Below are 22,544 nucleotides of genomic sequence, written 5' to 3'. Positions count from 1 at the left end.
GATAGGATGCTCCAAATTACCAAGTAACAGAGGGAAACGGAGAGCAGAAAGCATCAGTACGTCCACAGGCTCTTTTGTGAAAACAACCTCCTCATAAAGAAAAAACGAACACACAGGTAAAATACGCAAGATTAGCAATGAGGAAACAAAAGCCGAACAGTGACCAGATTAAGTGAGTTCTAAGAGGATGCTGTGTGGCTCTACGGAAGCACGTACCGAACAACAAACGGACGGCTGTGCTTTCGCCCTCCCTAGTCAACGAGGAAGAAGGGTGACTCACGGACCAGGTAGTCCGGCCTGTACCTGGGCCCCTCATTCACCTAGAAATCATTTTATGTGGGATCAGACAGCCCCGGGTGCTGCTCTCAGCACTGCCTGTGAGCCACAGAAGACCTGAAACCGTAGTTGCTAGAGAACAGGCTGAAAGGACGATAAAAGCTCGACCGCTGAGAAAAGTCTCCAGGTGGTTTCACCAGCCGAGTTCCCTCTAACCTTGAAACTGGACCATCCTGTGCATTTAGATGCATCATCGATCTCTGCATGATGCTAAGCTGATGCACTATTTTGCATCTGCAATCTTTATTTTAGTCAACGTGAGGTGGCCTCCAGGAGCAATCCTGTGACATGCCATGAGGGACCACAGGCACGAAAATGCATCTGAAGCCGGGCACTCTTCTCAGTCTCGGGGGGCTGGCCTCAGTCCCGTCTGGATCCCTGTGGGTGCAAACGCTGCGTCTGGATCCCTTACACAATTTAAAAATAACTTTGTTTGGAATTAGGCAAAGCTGAGGTCAGCTCTCGGGAGTCCCAGTTAACAGCTATGTTACTCAGAAAAAATTATTTTAACCTTCATAAACTTCAGCTTTCTTACAAATAGTAAGCGTTCCCACTCACAAGATCCCTAGGGATTTCAGTTAAATAAGATAATATTATACCGTGTTTAGGATCCTTCTGGTCGCACTTTGAGCACTCAAACATCAATCATCAGTTGATTTATCCTGTGTAAACCTTGCACATCCTCTTCCTCAAAGTTTCCCTGGCCATCCATCCACCTGGCCTGACGTCTCCTGACCGAGATCTCCGATGTCCCTGAGATGGCCACTGTTCGCCCAACGAGGCTCAAATCCCCCGGACGACCCAGACCTCTGCTTTGGCTCTCAGCTGCCTGCACACACAGCGTCTCCGAGTCTTCCGGGTTCTCCCTCCACAACACGACATAAACCCATCCCATCTCTGCTTTTCTCCCTCCATTCAGGACGTTGTTTCCATTCATCTGCACCGGATGCAGCCCTGGGGGCTCCTGACCTAGAATCTTTCTCTTCTCCACATACCCTTTCATACCGGAGTCTAGACTTACTTTCCTAAAACACACAGTTGTCCCTGAAAATCCCATCCGTTCCAATCTCCAACAGAGCAAACAGGACCCACAAGGTACCACACAGGTGACTTGCTCTTTTCCAGGACGTTTAAGCCACAGCCTCCCAGGCCCTCCCGGACAAGCTCACCAGGTTACAACTTCTCGACACAGTCTGCCGAGACCCCTCCTGACTCCATCTGTTCACACTGTGAGGATGCCACTTCCCACTGGTCTCAGACCACAGTCACCTACCAGGGGTGGCTGGAACGCTCCCTCTTCAAGACCTCACCTACTTTCAGCGCCCACACGCTTTCCTCCTTCCTTCCTATTCCCGTCCCACATGGGACTGCAACTTGGAATATATTTCATTCAAATGCTGACTTCTTTTGCATCTGGGCTGAAAGTTTCCCAGAAGTAGACACTATGTTTTATGAATCCGGTATCCCCGCACCCACCTCCTCATGCAGCCCAGGGTCCCACTCAGAGAAGACTCCTCCTTAAGGTCAAATGATGCCGTGCAGTGTGAGCGCAGAGCGGCATCAGCCCAGCCTCCCCCACAGAGGAGCGGGTCTGGGGCAGAAAGACGGAGCTGCGACTGGATGTCTTTTCAGGTCTTTGAAAAACACAAGTATTGATATAACATATTCTACTCACCTATGCTAAAAATAAAAACAGGACAGGGAAGGATTGGGAGTTTGTGATACACACACACACACACACACACACACACAGTCCATGGGGCCGTAGAACTGGACATGACAGCACACACAGAGACAGATGCACGTGTATATATATATGAAAGTGAAAGTGTTAGTTGCTCAGTCATGTCTGACTCTGTGACCCCATGGACTGTAGCCCACCAGGCTCCTCTGTTCATGGGATTTCCCAGGCAAGGGAGGGGGTTGCCATTCCTTTGTCTAGGGGATCTTCCTGATCTAGGGATTGAATCTGGGTCTCCTGCATTGCAGGCAGATTCTTTACCATCTGAGCCACCAGGGAAGCCTATATATATGTATATGTATATACATATATATACATATACAATATACACATATACACACACATAAAAATATACATACATATACATATATGTACATATACATATATAAAATATACATACATATATATGTATATATGTGTATATATGTGTGTATATATATATATAACTGAATAGCTTTGAGGTACACCAGAAACTGACAACATTGTAAATCAACTACATTTCAATAAAAAATTTTAGATAGAAACAAAGAAAACAGACATTGCAAAATAGTTTAAAAAGTTAAATTATACAGTTTATAAAATTAAATATATACAATTATATACAGTTTAAAAGGTTAAAAACAGAATGAAAATGAGAATTAAAATAAGTAAAAAATACTTTTGTTTTCTGTTCTGTGTTGTCATATGAGAGGCAGACAAAGAAAGCGGAGGAAGAGAGGGAGAAAAAGTAAAAGAAGCAATAGAAATACAGAGGAAGGGATCATCTGAGAGACCAGAGGAAAAAGGAAAAACACACAAGGACAGAGAAGATGTGCTGAGCCACGCAGACATGGGAAGAAATACAGAATACACAGAGGCGATGTGGACCACAGCCTTCTACAGTATTCTTGCAAAAGATGCTGACTTTTTAGGCCACCCTTTTGTCTGTAGGCTAAAAGTTTTGACACCTGAGGCCAGTCTGGTCAGAAGCCAGGGCTTGTGGTCACTCTGGGGACAGGCCAGCTGCCCCGGCCCCACCAGCCAGATCTGTTATCTGTGAGAACAGTATGTCTTGCTGCTGCCAGACCTTCCAGTTTTTAGAGCAAAGCCAGAAATGCGGACATTGAGTTTGTACAAAACTACTCTGTGGGCCAAACAAAACATTTCACTGGGCCCTGTCAGTGCCAGGGTTGACCATCTGAATTATGGACAAAACAAGGCTACTCCTCCTTCATGGCGCTGACTTGGTGCCCAGTTTAGCCAGCCTTGGGGTGGAAATGCTCGCGGGCACGGCCGGCCCCACCACAGACGCGTCCTAGCTTGGGGTCTGGTGGCATCAATGCAGGGAAGAACCTTCTGGATTTCCTTGGCTGTTTCTCTCCTGGAATCTAGAATGGCTTTAAGAACACTTGTAATTATGTCCCTCCCTGTGGGGAGTTAGAATGCATTCATTTTTAGAGAGTGAGATAAAAATTCAAATTCTACTGTCTCATGATTATATAAAATCAAAGAGAGAAATAAATTAGAGAAACAAAAAGACTTTTCATTTAAATGCTAATCTAGCAATTTAAATAAGTAATTAAAACAAGTAGATCAGTAATTAAACAAGTTAAGACATAAAAAGTTGAGAAAAGCTGATGTAAGCATAACAACAGGATATTTTTTTCTATTTGCTTGTTTTTCTCTTCCAAGAGTTTCCAGGAACCATTTATAGCTGTTACATATTCAACAATGGAAGAAATCTAATGTCTTTGAAATGTGAGGTTGAATTTTTTAAAATCTGATTAAAATTACTAAGTAAATGGCATTGAAACAGCAATTATGGAAATCACCACACTGCAAAATAATGTACAAAATTTCACCACCCAGTGAGATGAGCTACTGTCAGAACTCAGTGCTGACTTCCCGGCCTTCCCAGTGTATGTACACAGATGATGCTGACAGGTGTTAACTGAAGTGCATTATACTGCAGTCTTCTGTGTTTATTTAGTAAAATGTCATAAACATTTTTGCATTATTTAATACTCTGTAGCCTTCATAACTATTATGTTAACGGCAACAGCATGTCTAATTAATTAACCAGTTAGGCTGCCTTGGGTCTCAGCTGGGTCTCGGCTACGGCACGAGGACTCCAGTTGTGGTGTGTGGGTTTGGCAGTTGTGGCATGCCAGTTAGTTTCTCCGAGGTATGCGGGATCTTAGTTCCCCAGCCAGGGATCGAACCCACCTCCCCTGCATTGCAAGGCGATGGACCTTGCACTGCTGGACCACCCACAGAAGTCCCTTTAATTTATTCTTACTTACCGATTGAGCTACGAGGGAAGCCTATTTTTACTTACTTACTTATTTCATTTCTCAAGTGTCACATCTTTTCACTATTTTAAGAAACTTTTTAGATAATTTACTTATGAAAAATTCCCTGGAATGAATCAGAAGACATAAATATTTTTATTAATCTTGGATGCATCGCTAAGCTGCTTCCCAAAGACCTGGAACAATGTAGACAATACAATGAATGACTGTATCCACTGTACCACTCCTTGCTTACCAACGGTATTATAAGTACAGAGAGCGTAAAAAGGATGAGTACCACGGGTGACACGGTGGGTTGTGCTGAACCAGCCTGTTGGATCAACAGCTCATGACGTGGAGGTCAAGTCACAGTTGTTTGTGGACCATCTTGGTTTCCTCATGGAAAAAAGGAAGGGTTTGAATGACACAGTCTGCAAGGACTATTTCCGCTTTAGATACTGAAATCTCAAGCAGAGGCTAACACTGCATCCTGTGGAGAATCTTTGCACTATTACGTTTTAGAATTGGAGAGATGGCGGTGAGTTTCTGTAAGAATTTCAGCCCCTGTGAAATTTACGTTATTAAGTCCATTTTAAATGCACTTGTACTGGAGAAAGAGAACCGGTGGGGTGACTGTGGCAATTTCTTGAAATAACACAATAATGAAGTTTGCACATTGATTGACCGCTCCCTTCATGAACGATTCCTCTGTAGCATGCAACGCTGTTTGAAAGCGCCTTTCCCACAGTAGAACGTCTTTCAAAACTGGAGTCAGTGCTCTCAAACCTACTGCTGCTGCTTTATCAGTAAGTTGAAGGAACGCACTAAATTCTTTGCTGTTATGTCAACCATCTTCACAACATCTTCACAGGAGTAGACTTCATCTAAGAAACCACTTGCTTTGCTCATCTGTAAGGGCAACTCCTCATCCATCCAAATTTTATCATGAGATTGCAGCCATTGAGGCGCATCCTCAGGCTCCACTTCTAATTCTAGTTTTCCTGCTGTTTCCACATCTGCCATTACTTCCTCCACTGAAGTCTGGAACCCCTCAGAGTTATCCGTGAGGGTTAGACTCAACTTCTCCCAATCTCCTGTTAACACTGGTGCCTTGACCTCTTCCCATGAATCACACATGTTCTTAACGTCTAGAATGGTGAATCCTTTCCAGAAGGTCTTCAATTGATGTTGCCCAGATCATCAGAGGAATCACTATCTATGGCAGCTATAGTCTAATGAAATATTTCTTAATGGGCTTAAAAATAAAAGTTACTCTTTGATCCATGAGCTACAGAATGGTTGTGTTCATAGGCATGAGAATGTTAATCTCATTGTACATCTCCATTGGAGCTTCTGGGGACCAGGTGCATTGTCAATGAGCAGTAATATTTTGAAAGGCATCTTCTTTTCTGAGCAGTAGGTCCCAACAGTGGGTTTAAAATACTCAGTAGACCATGTTGTAAACGGATGAGCCATCATCCAGGCTTTGTTGTTCTGTTTATAGAGCACAGGGCAGAGTAGATTTAGCCTAATTCTTAAGGGCCCTAGGACTTTTTGGAATGGTAAATGAGCCCTGGTTTCAAGTGAAAGTCATCAGTTGCATTAACCCTCAACAAGAGAGTTAGCCTGTCCCTTGAAGCTTTGAAGTCAGGTATTGACTTCTCTCTAGCTATGAAAGTCTTTGACAGTGTCTTCTTTCAACATAAGACTGTTTCATCTATCGGGCTGGCCAAAAAGTTCATCTGGTCCATCTCCTGGGATTTTGGCCAACCCAATGTATTGAAAATCTGTGGTTAACTGTAGCCACCTTCACTGATTATCTTACCTAGGTCTTCTGGATGACCTACAGCTCCTGCATTAGCACTTGCTGCTTCACCCTGCACTTGATGCTAGAGAGACGGTTTCCTTCCACAGACTTCATGAACCAGCCTCTGCCAGCTTCAGACTTTCTCCTGCAGCTTCCTCACCTGTCTCAGGCTTCACAGAACTGAAGATTTAGGGCCTTGCCTGGATTAGACTTTGGCTTAAGGCAACACGGTGGCTGTTCAGATCTTCTGTCCAGAACATTAAAACTTTCTCCACGACAGCAATGAGGTTATTCTGCTTTCATATCATTCGTGTGGTCACTGGAGGAGCACTTTTAACCTCCTTCAGGAACTGTTCCTTTGCATTCACAACATGGGTAAATGGCCGCAGAGGCTTAGCTTTTGGCTTGTCTTGGCTTTCGAGGAGCCTCCCTCACTACGCTTCACCACTTCTGACTTGATTTAAGGTGAGAGGCCTGGCATGTGACTCTTCCTTACACTTGAATACTTAGAGGACCTTGCAGGGCCATTAACTGGCCCAATTTCAGTACTGTTGCGTCTCAGGGAACAGAGAGACAGAGAGGAGGGAGTCAGGGGAATGGCTAGGAGTGGGGAGTGGTCAGAACACACACCACATTTTCAGTTAAGTTTGCTGTCTTATATGGGTGCTCCCATGGGGCCCCACAAACAACTACAATAGCAACATCAAAAATCACCGATCACAGTTCCCCATAACAAATATAGTGAAAAATCTGAGGTATGGTGAGAACTGCCGAAATGTGACAGAGACACACGGTGGGCAAATGCTGTTGGAAAAATGGCACCAGAAGCCTTGTTTGACGTAGGTGGCCACAAGCCTTCAATTTGCAGAAACAACACAGTATCTGCAAAGCTCAGCAAAATGAGGGCTGCATGCACAGAATTCACCTGGAAGCTGGCTTAGACTTCATTTTCAGAAATTGGAGGGAATGCACCCGCCTCACTGTGGGACACAGCCCAGACCCAGCTCCTACAGGGAAGCGACTCAAAGCCCAGGATGCTAATTCTCCGGCCACCACTGCTGACCTGGTCACCCTGGGCATCCTGCCGGAGCCTTGATCCAGCGGGGCTCTCTCACAATCCTGAGCTGCACTGACTGACACTCCCATCCCAGTCTGCCACGTCTGTCTTCTCATGTCGTCCAGAAAATGCTCCTGGGAGGCGGGAGAGGATGCACGGAGCTTCCACCGCTGCCTGAAGGCCTGCCGCTCCCAGGCAGAGAGCAGCGCCAACGTGGGGAGGAGCTGGGTCAGGGACCGCCCCCATCCTTACCGCACTGATGCTCCGGGAGACCGACGGCTCACTCCTGTTTGGTGATCTTTCATGTTCATTCACACGGTACACAGTTATGGAGCACCTACTGTGTGCAGGTCACAGGGCCAAGCACCATGGAAGAGACACAACTAAACCAGGCAGAACTAAATCTGCCTCCGATGAGCTTTACAACTGAGCAGCACGTCCCCGGCTCTGAGACATGTGCTTGTGATTTCATTTCCCATAGAAATCTAAAAGGAGCATCTCAAAAGTATTCAAAAGATCAGAAAGAACCAAGATTTTTTTTTAAAAGATTTTTTTTCAGACGTGGACTAATTTTTTAAGTTTCTATTGAATTTGTTACAACATTGTTTCTGCTTTTTTTGAGGGGGGTGCTGCAAGACATGTGGGATCTTAGCTTCCTGACCAGGAATCAAACCTGCACTCCCTGCTTTGGAAGGCAGTCTTAACCATCAGGGAAGTCCCCTGGCCAAGATATTTTGGTAAATGCTTCCTAAAGTCAATTATCATGTCACATCAAATATACACTACCAGATAATAAGGATCTGAAAATATCTATCAGAAAATAATATTAAAAAAACCCCAAAGAATGCAAGTAAAAGTACGAACCAGGATTGAATTACCATAGAAGGCTAAATGTCTCCTTGAGCTCACAGCTTAAGCTATTTGCGGAATTCTGAAATAGTTCATGATCTGATTTCTACCATTTGAAGGTGTGAGAAGGGACAAATAAACTCCTTTTTGTTAAAGGAAGTTGTTGGAGGGCAAGTGAGATCCCTCCAGGTGAGCCCAGCACAGCGCAAGCTCTCATCTGCATAATCATCAAAGATCTATAAAGCCCTTCTGCTGAATTGGCTAGTGTGAGGGGCATTCAGCCTCATTCCCTTCCATTGATCCATCCTGGGGAAGAGCCAGTCACAGAAGCCAAGGTGCCAGGGCGATGCTTAAGGCCAGTGGGCTGGGGTACCCATGTGCCCTTGCTTGTGAGGCTGGGGAAGGAGAATGAGGTCAGGGGTCAGGCTGCAGGTTACTAGTCTAAACTCCTGACCAAGGCACTCACTGCTTCGTGCTCATGTCTCCTCCTCTAGTTCCGGGTCATTTTAAGATAAACCTAAAGATGACAGGTAGCCTCACAGGGAGCACAGTTCTCTCTCTCAGCTTACCTTTATCACTGAAACAATCTCAAGCTTCTGAGTTTCAAATAAGGAGAGGCTGCTTGGTGAGCCATCATCGCAAAGGGGAGAGGGCCAATCAGACCAGAGTCACTGCCCTGCGTTCCTGCTCTCTGCAGTCCACACACCCTCCTGGGAGCGGAGGGTTCCTTGACCCCAACCCCTCAGAGCATTGTGCGCCCCCTTCTTCACGTCTGTTCATGAAAACACACGTGGCAGACAGCCACCTCAAGGCTGGACCGCGCCATCGGCTTCAACTTGCAGACGGAGGCACTGAAGAACTAGAAGTTTAACTGGCTCAGAAGAACTTAAATCCAGAGCTTCTATGTTCTAAATGATGATGCAGGCCGCCAGTGACTTTTCCTCTTAAGGCCTGTCTAGTCAAAGCTATGGTTTTTCCAGTGGTCATGTATGGATGTGAGAGTTGGACTATAAAGAAAGCTGAGCACCGAAGAATTGATGCTTTTGAACTGTGGTGTTGGAGAAGACTCCTGAGAGTCCCTTGGAATGCAAGGAGATCCAACCAGTCCATCCTCAAGGAGATCAGTCCTGGGTGTTCATTGGAAGGACTGATGTTGAAGCTGAAACTCCAACACGTTGGCTACCTGATGCGAAGAGTTGACTCATTGGAAAAGACCCTGATGCTAGGAAAGATTGAAGGCAGGAGGAGAAGGGGACGACAGAGGATGAGACGGTTGGATGGCATCACCGACTCAATGGACATGAGTTTGAGTAAGCTCCGGGAGTTGGTGATGGACGGGGAGGCCTGGCGTGCTGCAGTCCATGGGGTCGCAAAGAGTTGGACACAACTGAGCGAATGAACTGGACTGAACTTATCTAAGGTCTGTTTATAGGAGTCTTTACATGCAGCTTCGAGCCAGGAATAAACTGGATTGATCATGAACAGTATTAATCAGAATGTATGTATACCTTTGGCACTCAACAAATGTTTCTGATGTGAGTGAATAAATTACACATTAAGAAGAAATTTCATTATAGAGGATACACCTTTCGATTTTCAAGAAGAGTTCTTCCTTTTTTCTTTACCTAAGGTGTTTTCCAAGTTGCTTTATTACTTGGCTAAAACAACATGAGTTACAATACACAATCTGTCACAAGGTATTGATCCGAGAAAGAGAAGGCCATTCCTAGTCTTACCTAGCTGTACGGACAGCACCTGCTGCCGGCAAACCGATGTACTCGCAGGAAGTATGGGCACTGTCTTGACACTAACACGTACTTACCCTCAGCAACAGTCCCGTTACTTTCTCCTCTCAATTATTATTAGAGAACCATTTCTGCAGCTCCTGTATTTTTAAGTGAGTTGAATCAGCTTTTCTGAGAGCAGTCATTCTATCACAGATGGTTTTTTCACACAAAAAATGCAGGCGCATTCATTCTTTCTGGGTCAGGTCCTACTTTGCCAGAATACTATTGAATTCAATAAACCTGTCGTTTTGGGAATTATACCATCATACAGCTATTCCAGGCCTCCCTCACATCTGCAAACAGTCTCTGTAAAGGGCGGGATCCATTTCATTCTAAACACCACTAAAATGCTTACTTTTAAAGAACAAGGTATCGCTACGCCAAAAAGAAATGAAGAGTGTACAAAAGGCAAGCTTTGTGTTCTGGAGAAGATGGGGCAGCATTTGTGTGAGTGGCAGGGGGGGCGGCACAGAGATGGAGTGGTCCTCTCATCCTTTCTTGTCTGGGATGGAGGCTCCGGGAACCAGCCCGAGTCCTCACCCAGCGCACTCCACAAGCTCACACCCTTATTGGGTTCAGGATCCTTAGCTGTGAAACCAGGCAGCTCTTCCCCACCCCGTGGGCTCTGATCCCCAGATCCCAGAATTCCAGGATTCCTTGTGTTTCTGATTCACACCAGATGCTTGTTATGACTGTTCTCACTGCAAATTCTTGGTCTGTTTCAAGTCTTTCTTTTAACAGACTTGCCTTAGCTTCTTCCTGAGACTTCCTTTCAGCATATTGGACAAGAAAAGGATAAACTCCCTAAAGTTGAAGATTGATTCCTTCTAAAAATGAGCGTGAACATATGCGAAAAAAAAAAAAAGAGTTGATGCTCTTTAAATTGATTTCTGGTACATAACTTCAGTCAATTCTTCAATAAATACCATTAACTGTACAAGAGCTCCAAATCTTAATGCCATTATCTTTGGGAAAACAGGTATTCCCAATGATGAAGTACTGGCATTCATATCGACTCCATCCTTGTTCCAAAGCACAAACATCACTTAATGTCATTATAGAGTAAGTATTGTCAGTGCCTAAATTAATATTCCCTGTGCATGTGAGGATGCGTTTTTTAAAAAATGAGATCGACCAAGCCATCCTGAAGGATTCTCTGCATTACCCCCAATTGTTCTGTAAATGTGCAAAGCCTTAGGACTTGTCTTTCAATTATATATGACATGCAACACTTGCTTCCAACACCTGCAGAGAAACTTGCCATACACTTAGAGGAGCTAAGCCTTCATCTTATTAAATTAGTGTGGTTTCAGTTTCACATCATCTTTAGCTGCTCAGTTTGTAGTATTACAAATTTACTGCTTCTGCTTGACTATACTATAAGCTGAAACCTAAAATCATTTTCTGCTTTATTGACTCCAAGGCGGGAAAACTGAAATTATCCTGGTCATTAAAGGGAGTACTTACAATTTTTTTGCCTTCTATTAACACCGTAGACGTATTTGTTTCAACATTCCGCAGTATCACACTTCCTTTCTGCTCTCTGTAGATGAATTCTTTATCTACAACAGAGGAAATAAAAAAGCAGCGTGAGACACCAAGGAACCCACTAGCTTTTGACAGACATTTAGGTAAAATGAACCGACTAGCTCCAACAAAAACATATCCAGTGTTTCATCGACGGGTCCATTAGATGTGGTGAAATATATTCAGTTCCTCGGCATACAACCGCACGCGAAGCTTCTCTCTGAATCATGTCTCCTGCTCTACTTGCAGACACATAAAGTACAAGTACACACAACCCTTAGGACATTCTAGAATTTTTTGGAGTGGAACACGCAGATGAGCAGATTTATGGAGCCTGCTACCACAAGAGTTGGAAGGTGGGTGGTACTAAGGGGGTTGGTTTCCCGTATCTGAAACGTTAGGGTGAAATCCCTCTATGTACACACGCATAATCTGTATACTGTGAGGTGAGCAGAAGTAACGTAGCTTAGATTAGGAGTAGGCCTTCCTACTTGGTAAGATTATCAGGCCACCTGGATACAATCAATCAGCTTTCGCTTAACACTGACCTCTGTTTGCCAATAAGGAAATTAGGAACAGGGCGGAAACCCCCGGGAAAGTCCCGCACGCGCGAAAGTTTTGACCAATGAAATTGCTTTGCAAACTTGTAACCAATCCGCTTAAACCAACTACCAAGGGCGTGTGCTCACCGTATAAATTTGTGTAACAGCTTGGGCTCGGGGCTCTCTGACCCGCACCACTGCGTTGGATGCGGCAGAAGCCCTGACTCGAGTCAGCAATAAACTTCCCCTCTTTGCCAGTTGCATTGTCTTGGAGGCCTTCTCTCTTCCCGCTCGGGGATTTGGACATTGGGCATAACATATATGTACACATCTACATCCTGCAGATTGTTTCTATTTGGTCCCCAGCTCCCTCTGCTACTTCTGGAGGAGCTGGAAGTTCTGCCCTTATGTGTATCTATGACTCGATATGTTGTACCTTCAGTGACACTGGTCCTTTGTAAATCAACTGAGATTCCAAATATCTTCCTAAAAATGGAACCGATGAACTGATTTGCAGGGCAGGAAGAGAGACACAGACATAGAGAACAGACTTTGGGCACAGTGGGGCAGGCAGAGGGTGGGATGAACCGAGAGGGTAGCACGGACACATATATACTGCCATGTGTAAAACAGCCAGCCAGCGGGAAGCGGCTACACGGGCACGAGGGGCTCGGCCTGGCGCTCTGTGACTCCCTAGAGGAGTGGGCTGTGATGGGCGTGGGGGGAGGCTCAGGAAGGAGGGGACTTATGGGGACTTGTGGCTGATTTACACTGTGTGTGGCAGAAGCCAACAATACTGTAAGGCAATTATCCTCCAATCAAATATTAAGAAAATAAAAAAATTAATAGAGCGATTCCACTGAATGGTATGCATGTAGAGGTGTGGTGTGTGTGTATAGGCATGTAGGCATGTGTCTATACATGCCTATACACTATAGGCATGCAGTGTCTGTGTGCTGTGTATACATACTATAAACGAAAGGGTACAACCAGTCCATCCTAAAGGAGATCAGTCCTGAGTGTTCATCGGAAGGACCGATGTTGAAGCTGAAGCTCCAATACTCTGGCCACCTGATGCAAAGAGCTGACTCATTTGAAAAGACCCTGATACTGGGAAAGATTGAGGGCAGGAGGAGAAGGGGACGACAGATGATGAGATGGTTGGATGGCATCACCGACTCAACCTGGACATGAGTTTGGGTGAACTCCAGGAGTTGGTGATGGACAGGGAGGCCTGGCGTGCTGCAGTGCATGGGGTTGCAAAGAGTCAGACACAACCGAGTGACTGAACTGAACTGAAACTTTCTGAAAGGATAGTAGGTGGACAGGAGGCAGAGTGCGCAATGGGAAGAAGAAATAATAATTGGGAGGTTCGGACTGACGCATGTACACCACTGTACATAAAATTAAGATAACTAATAAGAACCTACTGTATAGCATAAGGAACTCTATTCAACACTGCGTAATAAACTAAATGGGAAAAGAACTGAAAAAAGAGTGAATATATATGTATGTGTGTAACTGACTGACTTTTCTGTCCGTCTGAAATAACAATACTGTAAACCAACTAAACTCAAAAAAATTTTTTTTAAAAAGAAATAATACTATCTTTCTGAGTGGGGTAACACTGAGTCGGTATGAAGGTAAAGGCATTTCACGCAGTAATTAGTTGATGAATGAAAAACGCTGTGCAGACAGGATTAATTCCAGTGGTATTATCATTTCTATGCTTTTAAAATTCTGCTCTGGAATGATTTCAATTTTTCTGAATTTTCCAAGACCAGATTTATGGCCCAGGATGCGATCTATTCTGGAGAAGTTTCCGTGTGCACTTGAGAAAAAGGTGAAGTTGATTGTTTTGGGGTGAAATGTCCTATAGATATCAATTAGGTTTAGCTGGTCCATTGTGTCATTTAAGGTTTGTGTTTCCTTGTTAATTTTCTGTTTAGTTGATCTATCCATAATTGTGAGTGGGGTATTAAAGTCTCCCACTATTACTGTGTTACTATTAATTTCCTCTTTCATACTCATTAGCGTTTGCTGTACATATTGCGGTGCTCCTATGTTGGGTGCATATATAATTGTTATATCTTCTTCTTGGATTGATCCTTTGATCATTATGTAGTGTTCTTCTTTGTCTCTTTTCACATCCTTTATTTGAAAGTCTATTTTATCTGATATGAGTATTGCGACTCCTGCTTTCTTTTGGTCTCCGTTTGCGTGAAATATTTTTTTCCAGCCCTTCACTTTTAGTCTGTATGTGCCTCTTGTTCTGAGGTGGGTCTCTTGTAGACAGCATATACAGGGGTCTTGTTTTTGTATCCATTCAGCCAATCTTTGTCTTTTGGTTGGGGCATTCAACCCATTTACATTTAAGGTAATTATTGATAGGTGTGGTCCCATTGCCATTTACTTTGTTGTTTTGGGCTCACGTTTATACAACCTTTCTGCATTTCCTGTCTAGAGAAGATCCTTTAGCATTTGTTGAAGAGCTGGTTTGGTGGTGCTGAATTCTCTCAGCTTTTGCTTGTCTGTAAAACTTTTGAATTCTCCTTCATATCTGAATGAGATCCTTGCCGGGTACAGTAATCTAGGTTGTAGGTTATTCTCTTTCATTACTTTCAGTATGTCGTGCCATTCCCTTCTGGCAAGACTCATTAAGAAACAAAGAGAGAAGAACCAAATTAACAAAATTAGAAATGAAAATGGAGAGATCACAACAGACAACACTAAAATACAAAGGATCATAAGAGACTACTACCAGCAACTCTATGCCAATAAAATAGACAGCTTGGATGAAATGGACAAATTCTTAGAAAAGTATAACTTTCCAAAACTGAACCAGGAAGAAATAGAAGATCTTAACAGAACCATCACAAGCAAGGAAATTGAAACTGTAATCAAAAATCTTCCAGCAAACAAAAGCCCAGGACCTGATGGCTTCACAGCTGAATTCTACCAAAAATTTAGAGAAGAGCTAACACCTATCTTACTCAAACTCTTCCAGAAAATTGCAGATGAAGGTAAACTTCCAAACTCATTCTATGAGGCCACCATCACCCTAATTCCAAAACCAGACAAAGATGCCACAAAAAAAGAAAATACAGGCCAATATCACTGATGAACATAGATGCAAAAATCCTTAACAAAATTCTAGCAAACAGAATCCAACAACATATTAAAAAAATCATACACCATGACCAAGTGGGCTTTATCCCAGGAATGCAAGGATTCTTTAATATCCGCAACTCAATCAACGTGATACACCACATTAACAAAATTGGAAGATAAAAACCATATGATTATCTCAATAGATGCAGAGAAAGCCTTTGACAAAATTCAACACTCATTTATGATTAAAACTCTCCAGAAAGCAGGAATAGAAGGAACATACCTCAACATAATAAAAGCTATATATGACAAACCCACAGCAAGCATCACCCTCAATGGTGAAAAATTGAAAGCATTTCCTCTGAAATCAGGAACAAGACAAGGATGCCCACTCTCACCACTACTTTTCAACATAGTATTGGAAGTTTTGGCCACAGCAATCAGAGCAGAAAAAGACGTAAAAGGAATCCAGATAGGAAAAGAAGAAGTGAAACTCTCGCTGTTTGCAGATGACATGATCCTCTACATAGAAAACCCTAAAGACTCTTCCAGAAAATTACTAGAGCTAATCAATGAATATAGTAAAGTTGCAGGATATAAAATTAACACACAGAAATCCCTTGCATTCCTATATAGTAACAATGAAAAAACAGAAAGAGAAATTAAGGAAACAATACCATTCACCATTGCAACAAAAAGAATAAAATACTTAGGAGTATATCTACCTAAAGAAACGAAAGACCTATACATAGAAAACTATAAAACACTGATGAAAGAAATCAAAGAGGACACAAACAGACGGAGAAACATACCGTGTTCATGGATTGGAAGAATCAACATTGTCAAAATGGCTATTCTACCCAAAGCAATCTATAGATTCAATGCAATCCCTATCAAGCTACCAACGGTATTTTTCACAGAACTAGAACAAATAATTTCACAATTTGTATGGAAATACAAAAAACCTCGAATAGCCAAAGTAATCTTGAGAAAGAAGAATGGAACTGGAGGAATCAACCTGCCTGACTTCAGACTCTACTACAAAGCCACAGTCATCAAGACAGTATGGTACTGGCACAAAGACAGAAATATAGACCAATGGAACAGAATAGAAAGCCCAGAGAGAAATCCACGGACCTATGGACACCTTATCTTTGACAAAAGAGGCAAGGATATACAATGGAAAAAAGACAATCTCTTTAACAAGTGGTGCTGGGAAAACTGGTCAACCACTTGTAAAAGAATGAAACTCGAACACTTTCTAACACCATACACAAAAATAAATTCAAAATGGATTAAAGATCTAAATGTAAGACCAGAAACTATAAAACTCCTAGAGGAGAACATAGGCAAAACACTCTCCGACATAAATCACAGCAAGATCCTCTATGACCCACCTCCCAGAATATTGGAAATAAAAGCAAAAATAAACAAATGGGACCTATGAAAATTAAAAGCTTTTGCACAACAAAGGAAACTATAAGTAAGGTGAAAAGACAGCCCTCAGATTGGGAGAAAATAATAGCAAATGAGGAAACAGACAAAGGATTAATCTCAAAAATATACAAGCAACTCCTGAAGCTCAATTCCAGAAAAATAAATGACCCAATCAAAAAATGGGCCAAAGAACTAAACAGACATTTCTCCAAAGAAGACATACAGATGGCTAACAAACACATGAAAAGATGCTCCACATCACTCATTATCAGAGAAATGCAAATCAAAACCACAATGAGGTACCATTACACGCCCGTCAGGATGGCTGCTATCCAAAAGTCTAGAAGCAATAAATGCTGGAGAGGGTGTGGAGAAAAGGGAATCCTCTTACACTGTTGGTGGGAATGCAAACTAGTACAGCCACTATGGAGAACAGTGTGGAGATTTCTTAAAAAACTGGAAATAGAACTGCCATATGACCCAGCAATACCACTTCTGCGCATACACACTGAGGAATCCAGATCTGAAAGAGACACGTGCACCCCAATGTTCATCACAGCACTGTTTATAATAGCCAGGACATGGAAGCAACCTAGATGCCCCTCAGCAGATGAATGGATAAGGAAGCTGTGGTACATATACACCATGGAATATTACTCAGCCATTAAAAAGAATTCATTTGAATCAGTTCTAATGAGATGGATGAAACTGGAGCCCATTATACAGAGTGAAGTAAGCCAGAAAGATAAAGAACATTACAGCATACTAACACATATATACGGAATTTAGAAAGATGGTAGCAATGGCCCTATATGCAAATCAGAAAAAGAGACACAGAAGTACAGAACAGACTTTTGAACTCTGTGGGAGAAGGTGAGGGTGGGATGTTTCAAAAGAACAGCATGTATATTATCTGTGGTGAAACAGATCACCAGCCCAGGTGGGATGCATGAGTCAAGTGCTCGGGCCTGGTGGGCTGGGAAGACCCAGAGGAGTCGGGTGGAGAGTGAGGTGGGAGGGGGGACCGGGATGGGGAATACGTGTAACTCTATGGCTGATTCATATCAATGTATGACAAAACCCACTGAAAAATTAAAAAATAAAAAAAAGAAAAGAAAAAGAAATTTCAAAAAATGAAAAAAATAAAATAAAATAAAATAAAATTCTGCTCCACAGAATTACATTCTTTTCTTTTTTTATTCCTTTCTTCTACTTGCTTTGCCTTTAATTTTCTCTTCTTCTTCTAATCTGTTAAGATGGAAGCTTAGGATTTTGGTTTCATTTTCCCTCCTTTTAGTAAGACTATTAAAGCTAAAACTTTCCCTATTAGCTACATCTCACAAATTTTGATATGCTAAATTATGTTATTATTCAGTTCAAATTACTTCTAATTTTCCCTGTAAAATCTGTTTGACCCAATGATTATTGAGAAATAGGTTAATTTCCAAATATGTATTCTAGTTTTCTTATTTTTTACAGATTTTTAATTTAAACTCACTGGATCAAAGAATATTCTGTACATGATTTTAGCCTTTTAAAGTTCATTAAGACATTTTTGTGGCCCCAGATGTGGTCTATCCTGGTAAATGTACTGGATGTACATTTAATGAAATTATTGATATGACTGAGTTTGGTCTGTAACCTTTTTCGTGTGGGAGGGGTGTTTGCTTTCTACTTCTCTCCTCTGCTTCTTGCCTTCCTCTTTCTTGTTTACTGATTTTCACTTTACTGTTTGAATAATTTTTACAATTTTAATTTCCCTATTTTTAGCTGTATTTGCTTTTTTTTTTTTTAAGTGGTTGTCCTAGAGATTGTAATATGTACTCAACTTTGCAGCATCTACAAAGAGTTAATCATGCCACTTCTCATAAAATACAATGCTGAAACCTTTCAAGTTTCAGGTCCATTTACAGTCTTATCCTATGGTAACTGTTATGTGTATTACATCAATACTTTATACATTCCACAAGACAATGTTATAATTATTGTTCATAACAATATCATAGCTTATAAAGACATTAAGAAGAAAAAGCAAAAAACAAAACAAAACAAAACAAAATCATTGTCCTTTGCATTTATCCACTATTTACCATTATTGATGGTAATAATTTTATCAAAAATATGAGTTTCTATCAGATATCATTTTCCTACTTCTTAAAGAATTTTCTTTAGGATTTCTGATTATATGAATTGCTGGCAACCAACTCTTTTAACTTTGTTTTGTCTAAAAGTCTTTTCCTTTAGCCTTCATTCCTGAAAGTTATTTCTCTTAATACAGATTTCTAGGTTAATGTTGTTTTTTTCCCCTTTTAGTGGAAGTTTCGTTCCCCTCTCTTCTTGTCACCATGGTTTCTAATGAGAAGTCAACTATTCACGGAATTATTTCCCTGCATGCCATTTCTGTGCACTTTTGCTGCTTTTCAGATTTATTTGCTGTCTTTGGTTTTCAGCAGTTTGACTACGATGCACTTTATAGAGGGGGCCTGCGTCATGTCTGTTTAATGTTTAATGAGCATCTTGTATCTGCAAATTTATATCTTCACCAAATCTTCAGCTATTTATTTGCCAGATAATTTTTCTACTCCTTTATCTGTCTCCTCTCCTTCTGGTATTCCAATTTCCCATATATTGGGCACCCTGATGTTATCTAACAATCTCTGATGCTCTGATCATTAAAGAATTTTTTTCTCTCTGTTCACCTTGAATCATTTCTATTGAAATCATTTCTATTGATCTATCATCAAAGTCACTTTGTCTTTGCTCTGTCATAATTATTTGACTATCAAATCCACAAAGTGAATTTAAAAATTTAAGAATCTGTGTTCTTCTGTTTAGGAATGTCCATTCAGTTCTTTTTATTATTTCTATTTTTCTGCTGAGGTTTTCCTTTGGGATTTTCGTTTATTAAAAACATGATCACGTTAACTCATGAGGACAATTAAAGAATCTTATAAAATCCTTGTCTCTCAGTTCCAAAATAAGGTTCATTTCATGATCAGATTCAATCACTTTTATGTTGAGAGTGTCTTCCATTCTTTCTCGGTTCTTTGTATGTAAGGTGATTTTTCATTGTTTCCTAGACATCATGAATTAATTTCTGGACCCTCTGGGTTTTGTTGTTGTTGTTCAGTCACTAAGTCGTGTCCGACTCTTTGCGACGCCATGGACTGCAACATGCCAGGCCTCCCTGTCCATCACCAACTCCTGGACCTTGCTCAAACTCATGTCCATAAAGTCGGTGATGCCATCCAACCATCTCATCCTCTGTCGTCCCCTTCTCCTCCTGCCCTCAATCTTTCCCAGCATCAGGGTCTTTTCCAATGAGTCAGCTCTTTGCATCAGGTAGACAAAGGATTGGAGTTTCAGCTTCATCATTAGTCCCTCCAATGAATATTCAGGGTTGATTTCCTTTAGGAATGACTGGTTTTATCTTCTTGCAGTCCAAGGGACTCAAGACTTTTCTCCAGCACCATAGTTTGAAAGCATCAATTCGTTGGCACTCAGCTTTCTTTACAGTGCAACTTTTACTGGGTTTTGTTAATATTCTCCAGTGACTGTTGTCTCCTCTGCTACAGCAGGTAATTTCTTTGCTAAACATGGATGGCCAACTTTGCCTTTCTGGAGAGCAGCTTCACTCTCAGTTCAGACATTTTATCTTCAGTTGATCTGCTGGGCTTCTCTTCATGCATGTGTGGTTCATGGGTCAGATGGAGATAATACTGTACCTATACTTTCAATTTCATTACTTCCAGTTCTCTTATCTCATCATTCTCTTTTTCTTAACTTTTAAGTTTGACACTGAGCTTGTTAATTTCAGCATTTCTTCTTTTCTAATAAAATCACAACTGTGCTATAGATGGTCTTAATTACTTCTTTGAGCCTTTTTTAATGGGTAGAAAAGTATTGTCACTACTGTTTAGTATTATGCATTTTTAGTTTCTGTCACAATTTCTTCTTCCAACTGTTACTGAGAATTTCCAATCTGCAGATGTATACAAAACACTCTTATTTACTACCAGTTGTCAGAAAAACCTGTATTATTAATTCTTTCAAATTTGTTGAGACTGGTTTATGGACTGACGTATGGCCCAGTTTTGGAAGAGTTTCTTGAGAGAACACACATTCTCTAATTGTAAATGCAGAGCTCTCTATGTGGTCATGAATTAAGCATGTTACTTGTCTCATTAAATTGACTCTCACTTAGCTAACTTTTGTGTGCTCAGTCTTTCCTTAAGTATTGAAATTTTCTAGTAGAATGATGTTTTGAGTAACTCTCTCCTAGAGATCTCCCAAACAGTGGTTTACACATTTTTGACTATTTTATTAAATTAATGCAAGTGTAGAAATTTCCTATCTTCCTGGAGACTTACAACTTTTATTTTTTAACTGCATTTTTCTCTACCTAACAGTGCTTTTTAAAGATAACTTCTCTTTCACATGATAGGACAGGTGAAATACCAGTATGAACCTTCTATTGCTCACTGTGGAGTCAATGAGATGACACACAAATATACACAATGTGTTTAAAACAAGGCAGGCTCAAGGTAAGCCCTCGGTGTATGTCAGTTGTCAACAATATTTGAGAAAAGGATTTGGAGTCACCTTTGTCTCCTTTCCTAAAAAAATTTTCCCTGAAAGAACCGTTTACATTCCATTAATAAATGTTTTCATTAGAATTTTAAATTTTTATTATTTAAAAAATTTTATACAATTTTAAAGGTTACGTTCTGTTTACAGTTACTACAAAAAGTATCAACTGTATTCCCGGTGTTGTGCAACATTAATAGATCCCTAAGTCCGTCTTAAACCCAATAGTTCTTACCTCCCGCTCCCCCACTCCTAGGTTGCCTCTCCCCAACCTGTGACTCCTGTTTGTCCCTCATTCCCAATACCCTGGGCTTCCCTGCTGGCTCAGATGGTGAAGAATCTGCCTGCAACGCAGGAGACGTGGGTTCGATCCCTGGGTCAGGAAGATCCCCGGGGGAAGGAAATGGCAACCCACTCCAGAGAATGCCTGGAGAATCCCATGGACAGAAGAGCCTGGCGGGCTACAGTTCCTGGGGTCGCAAAGAGTTGGACACGACTGAGTGACTAACATTTCCCTCTCCCTGTACTCTCCCCCTCGCCTGCTCATCCTTCCTCTCTCACGCTTCACTTGCGATGGTCCTGCCCAGGGATGGGTGGCCATCACCCTCACCGGGACTGCTGCAGGGCCTCCCAGCGGGGCCCTCCGTCCTATTTGGACCAGGCCACATTTGCTTTTCAAAACTTCTTTCCCTGGCTCCTTGGCCAAGACTACTTTGGCCAAACTTCTTAGTCTGACACTCGATGGGAAGCCCTTCACATCCTGGCCTGGGTTTCTCTTCTCGTCTTACGTTTCCCACCATCCCCCATTAAGCATCCGAACAAGCCCTGCCTCCCACTCCTCTCTGATGCTCCCTGCCACCGCCTTGGGTGCAGTGCCCTTCGCCCGGCCCTGCCGGGGACAGCCTTCCTGGGCTCGGCGTGACCGTCTCCCCTTCGGGAAGAGTTTTCGTGCCTCTGCCGGGCACAAAGTCCTCCCCCTCTGCTGACCCTCACTTCGCTCATCCTGTTTTGTGCTCATCACAGCACGCTGGTTATTTCCTACTAAAACTCTGTCTCTCCCAGTAGAGTCATAATTCTCAAGGGCAGAGCCCACACCTATTCGATTTTGTAACTCTTAGCATAACGACCGATATGAAAGTAGGTGCTAAAAAATGTGTGATGCGCTTAACAAATTCATCCCATCACAAGTCTGAGTCACCAGACATCTAAGTTACTTGTGGAGCAACAGGCAGGACTCTGGGCCGAAAGAAAGATGGATGTGGTATGTGGTGGTTTTCTCGAATTATGCCTTCTGCGCCTCTTTGTGAGATTCTGTTATAGCTGTTTTATTCCCAGCTCTGTTACAGGAGTTACATCTTATATCGAGTTACAAGGATTTAGCTGTTACAGAAGGAGTGTATCTGAACGCCTTGAGGATAGGGAGGGAAAACAAAAAGCCATGCTCAACAGGGATGCCAAGAAACATGTCGAGGTTCTTAGGAAAAGGCTTCCTG

At 42.1% G+C, this 22,544-nt stretch overlaps 1 protein-coding gene across 1 annotated transcript in view; it reads right to left on the bottom strand.

Moving 5' to 3' along the window:
* Positions 1-22,544, bottom strand: part of DPP6 (dipeptidyl peptidase like 6) — a 778,594-nt gene that overhangs the window by 265,834 nt on the left and 490,216 nt on the right. Inside the window, exon 4 of the mRNA XM_065939554.1 lies at positions 11,315-11,409. Coding sequence (XP_065795626.1) covers positions 11,315-11,409 — 95 coding nt within the window. The remainder of the gene's footprint in view (positions 1-11,314; positions 11,410-22,544) is intronic.

Source organism: Muntiacus reevesi, chromosome 6 (assembly GCF_963930625.1).
Source record: "Muntiacus reevesi chromosome 6, mMunRee1.1, whole genome shotgun sequence".
NCBI classification, from domain to species: domain Eukaryota; kingdom Metazoa; phylum Chordata; class Mammalia; order Artiodactyla; family Cervidae; genus Muntiacus; species Muntiacus reevesi.
This window is presented reverse-complemented; position numbering and strand designations above follow the sequence as displayed.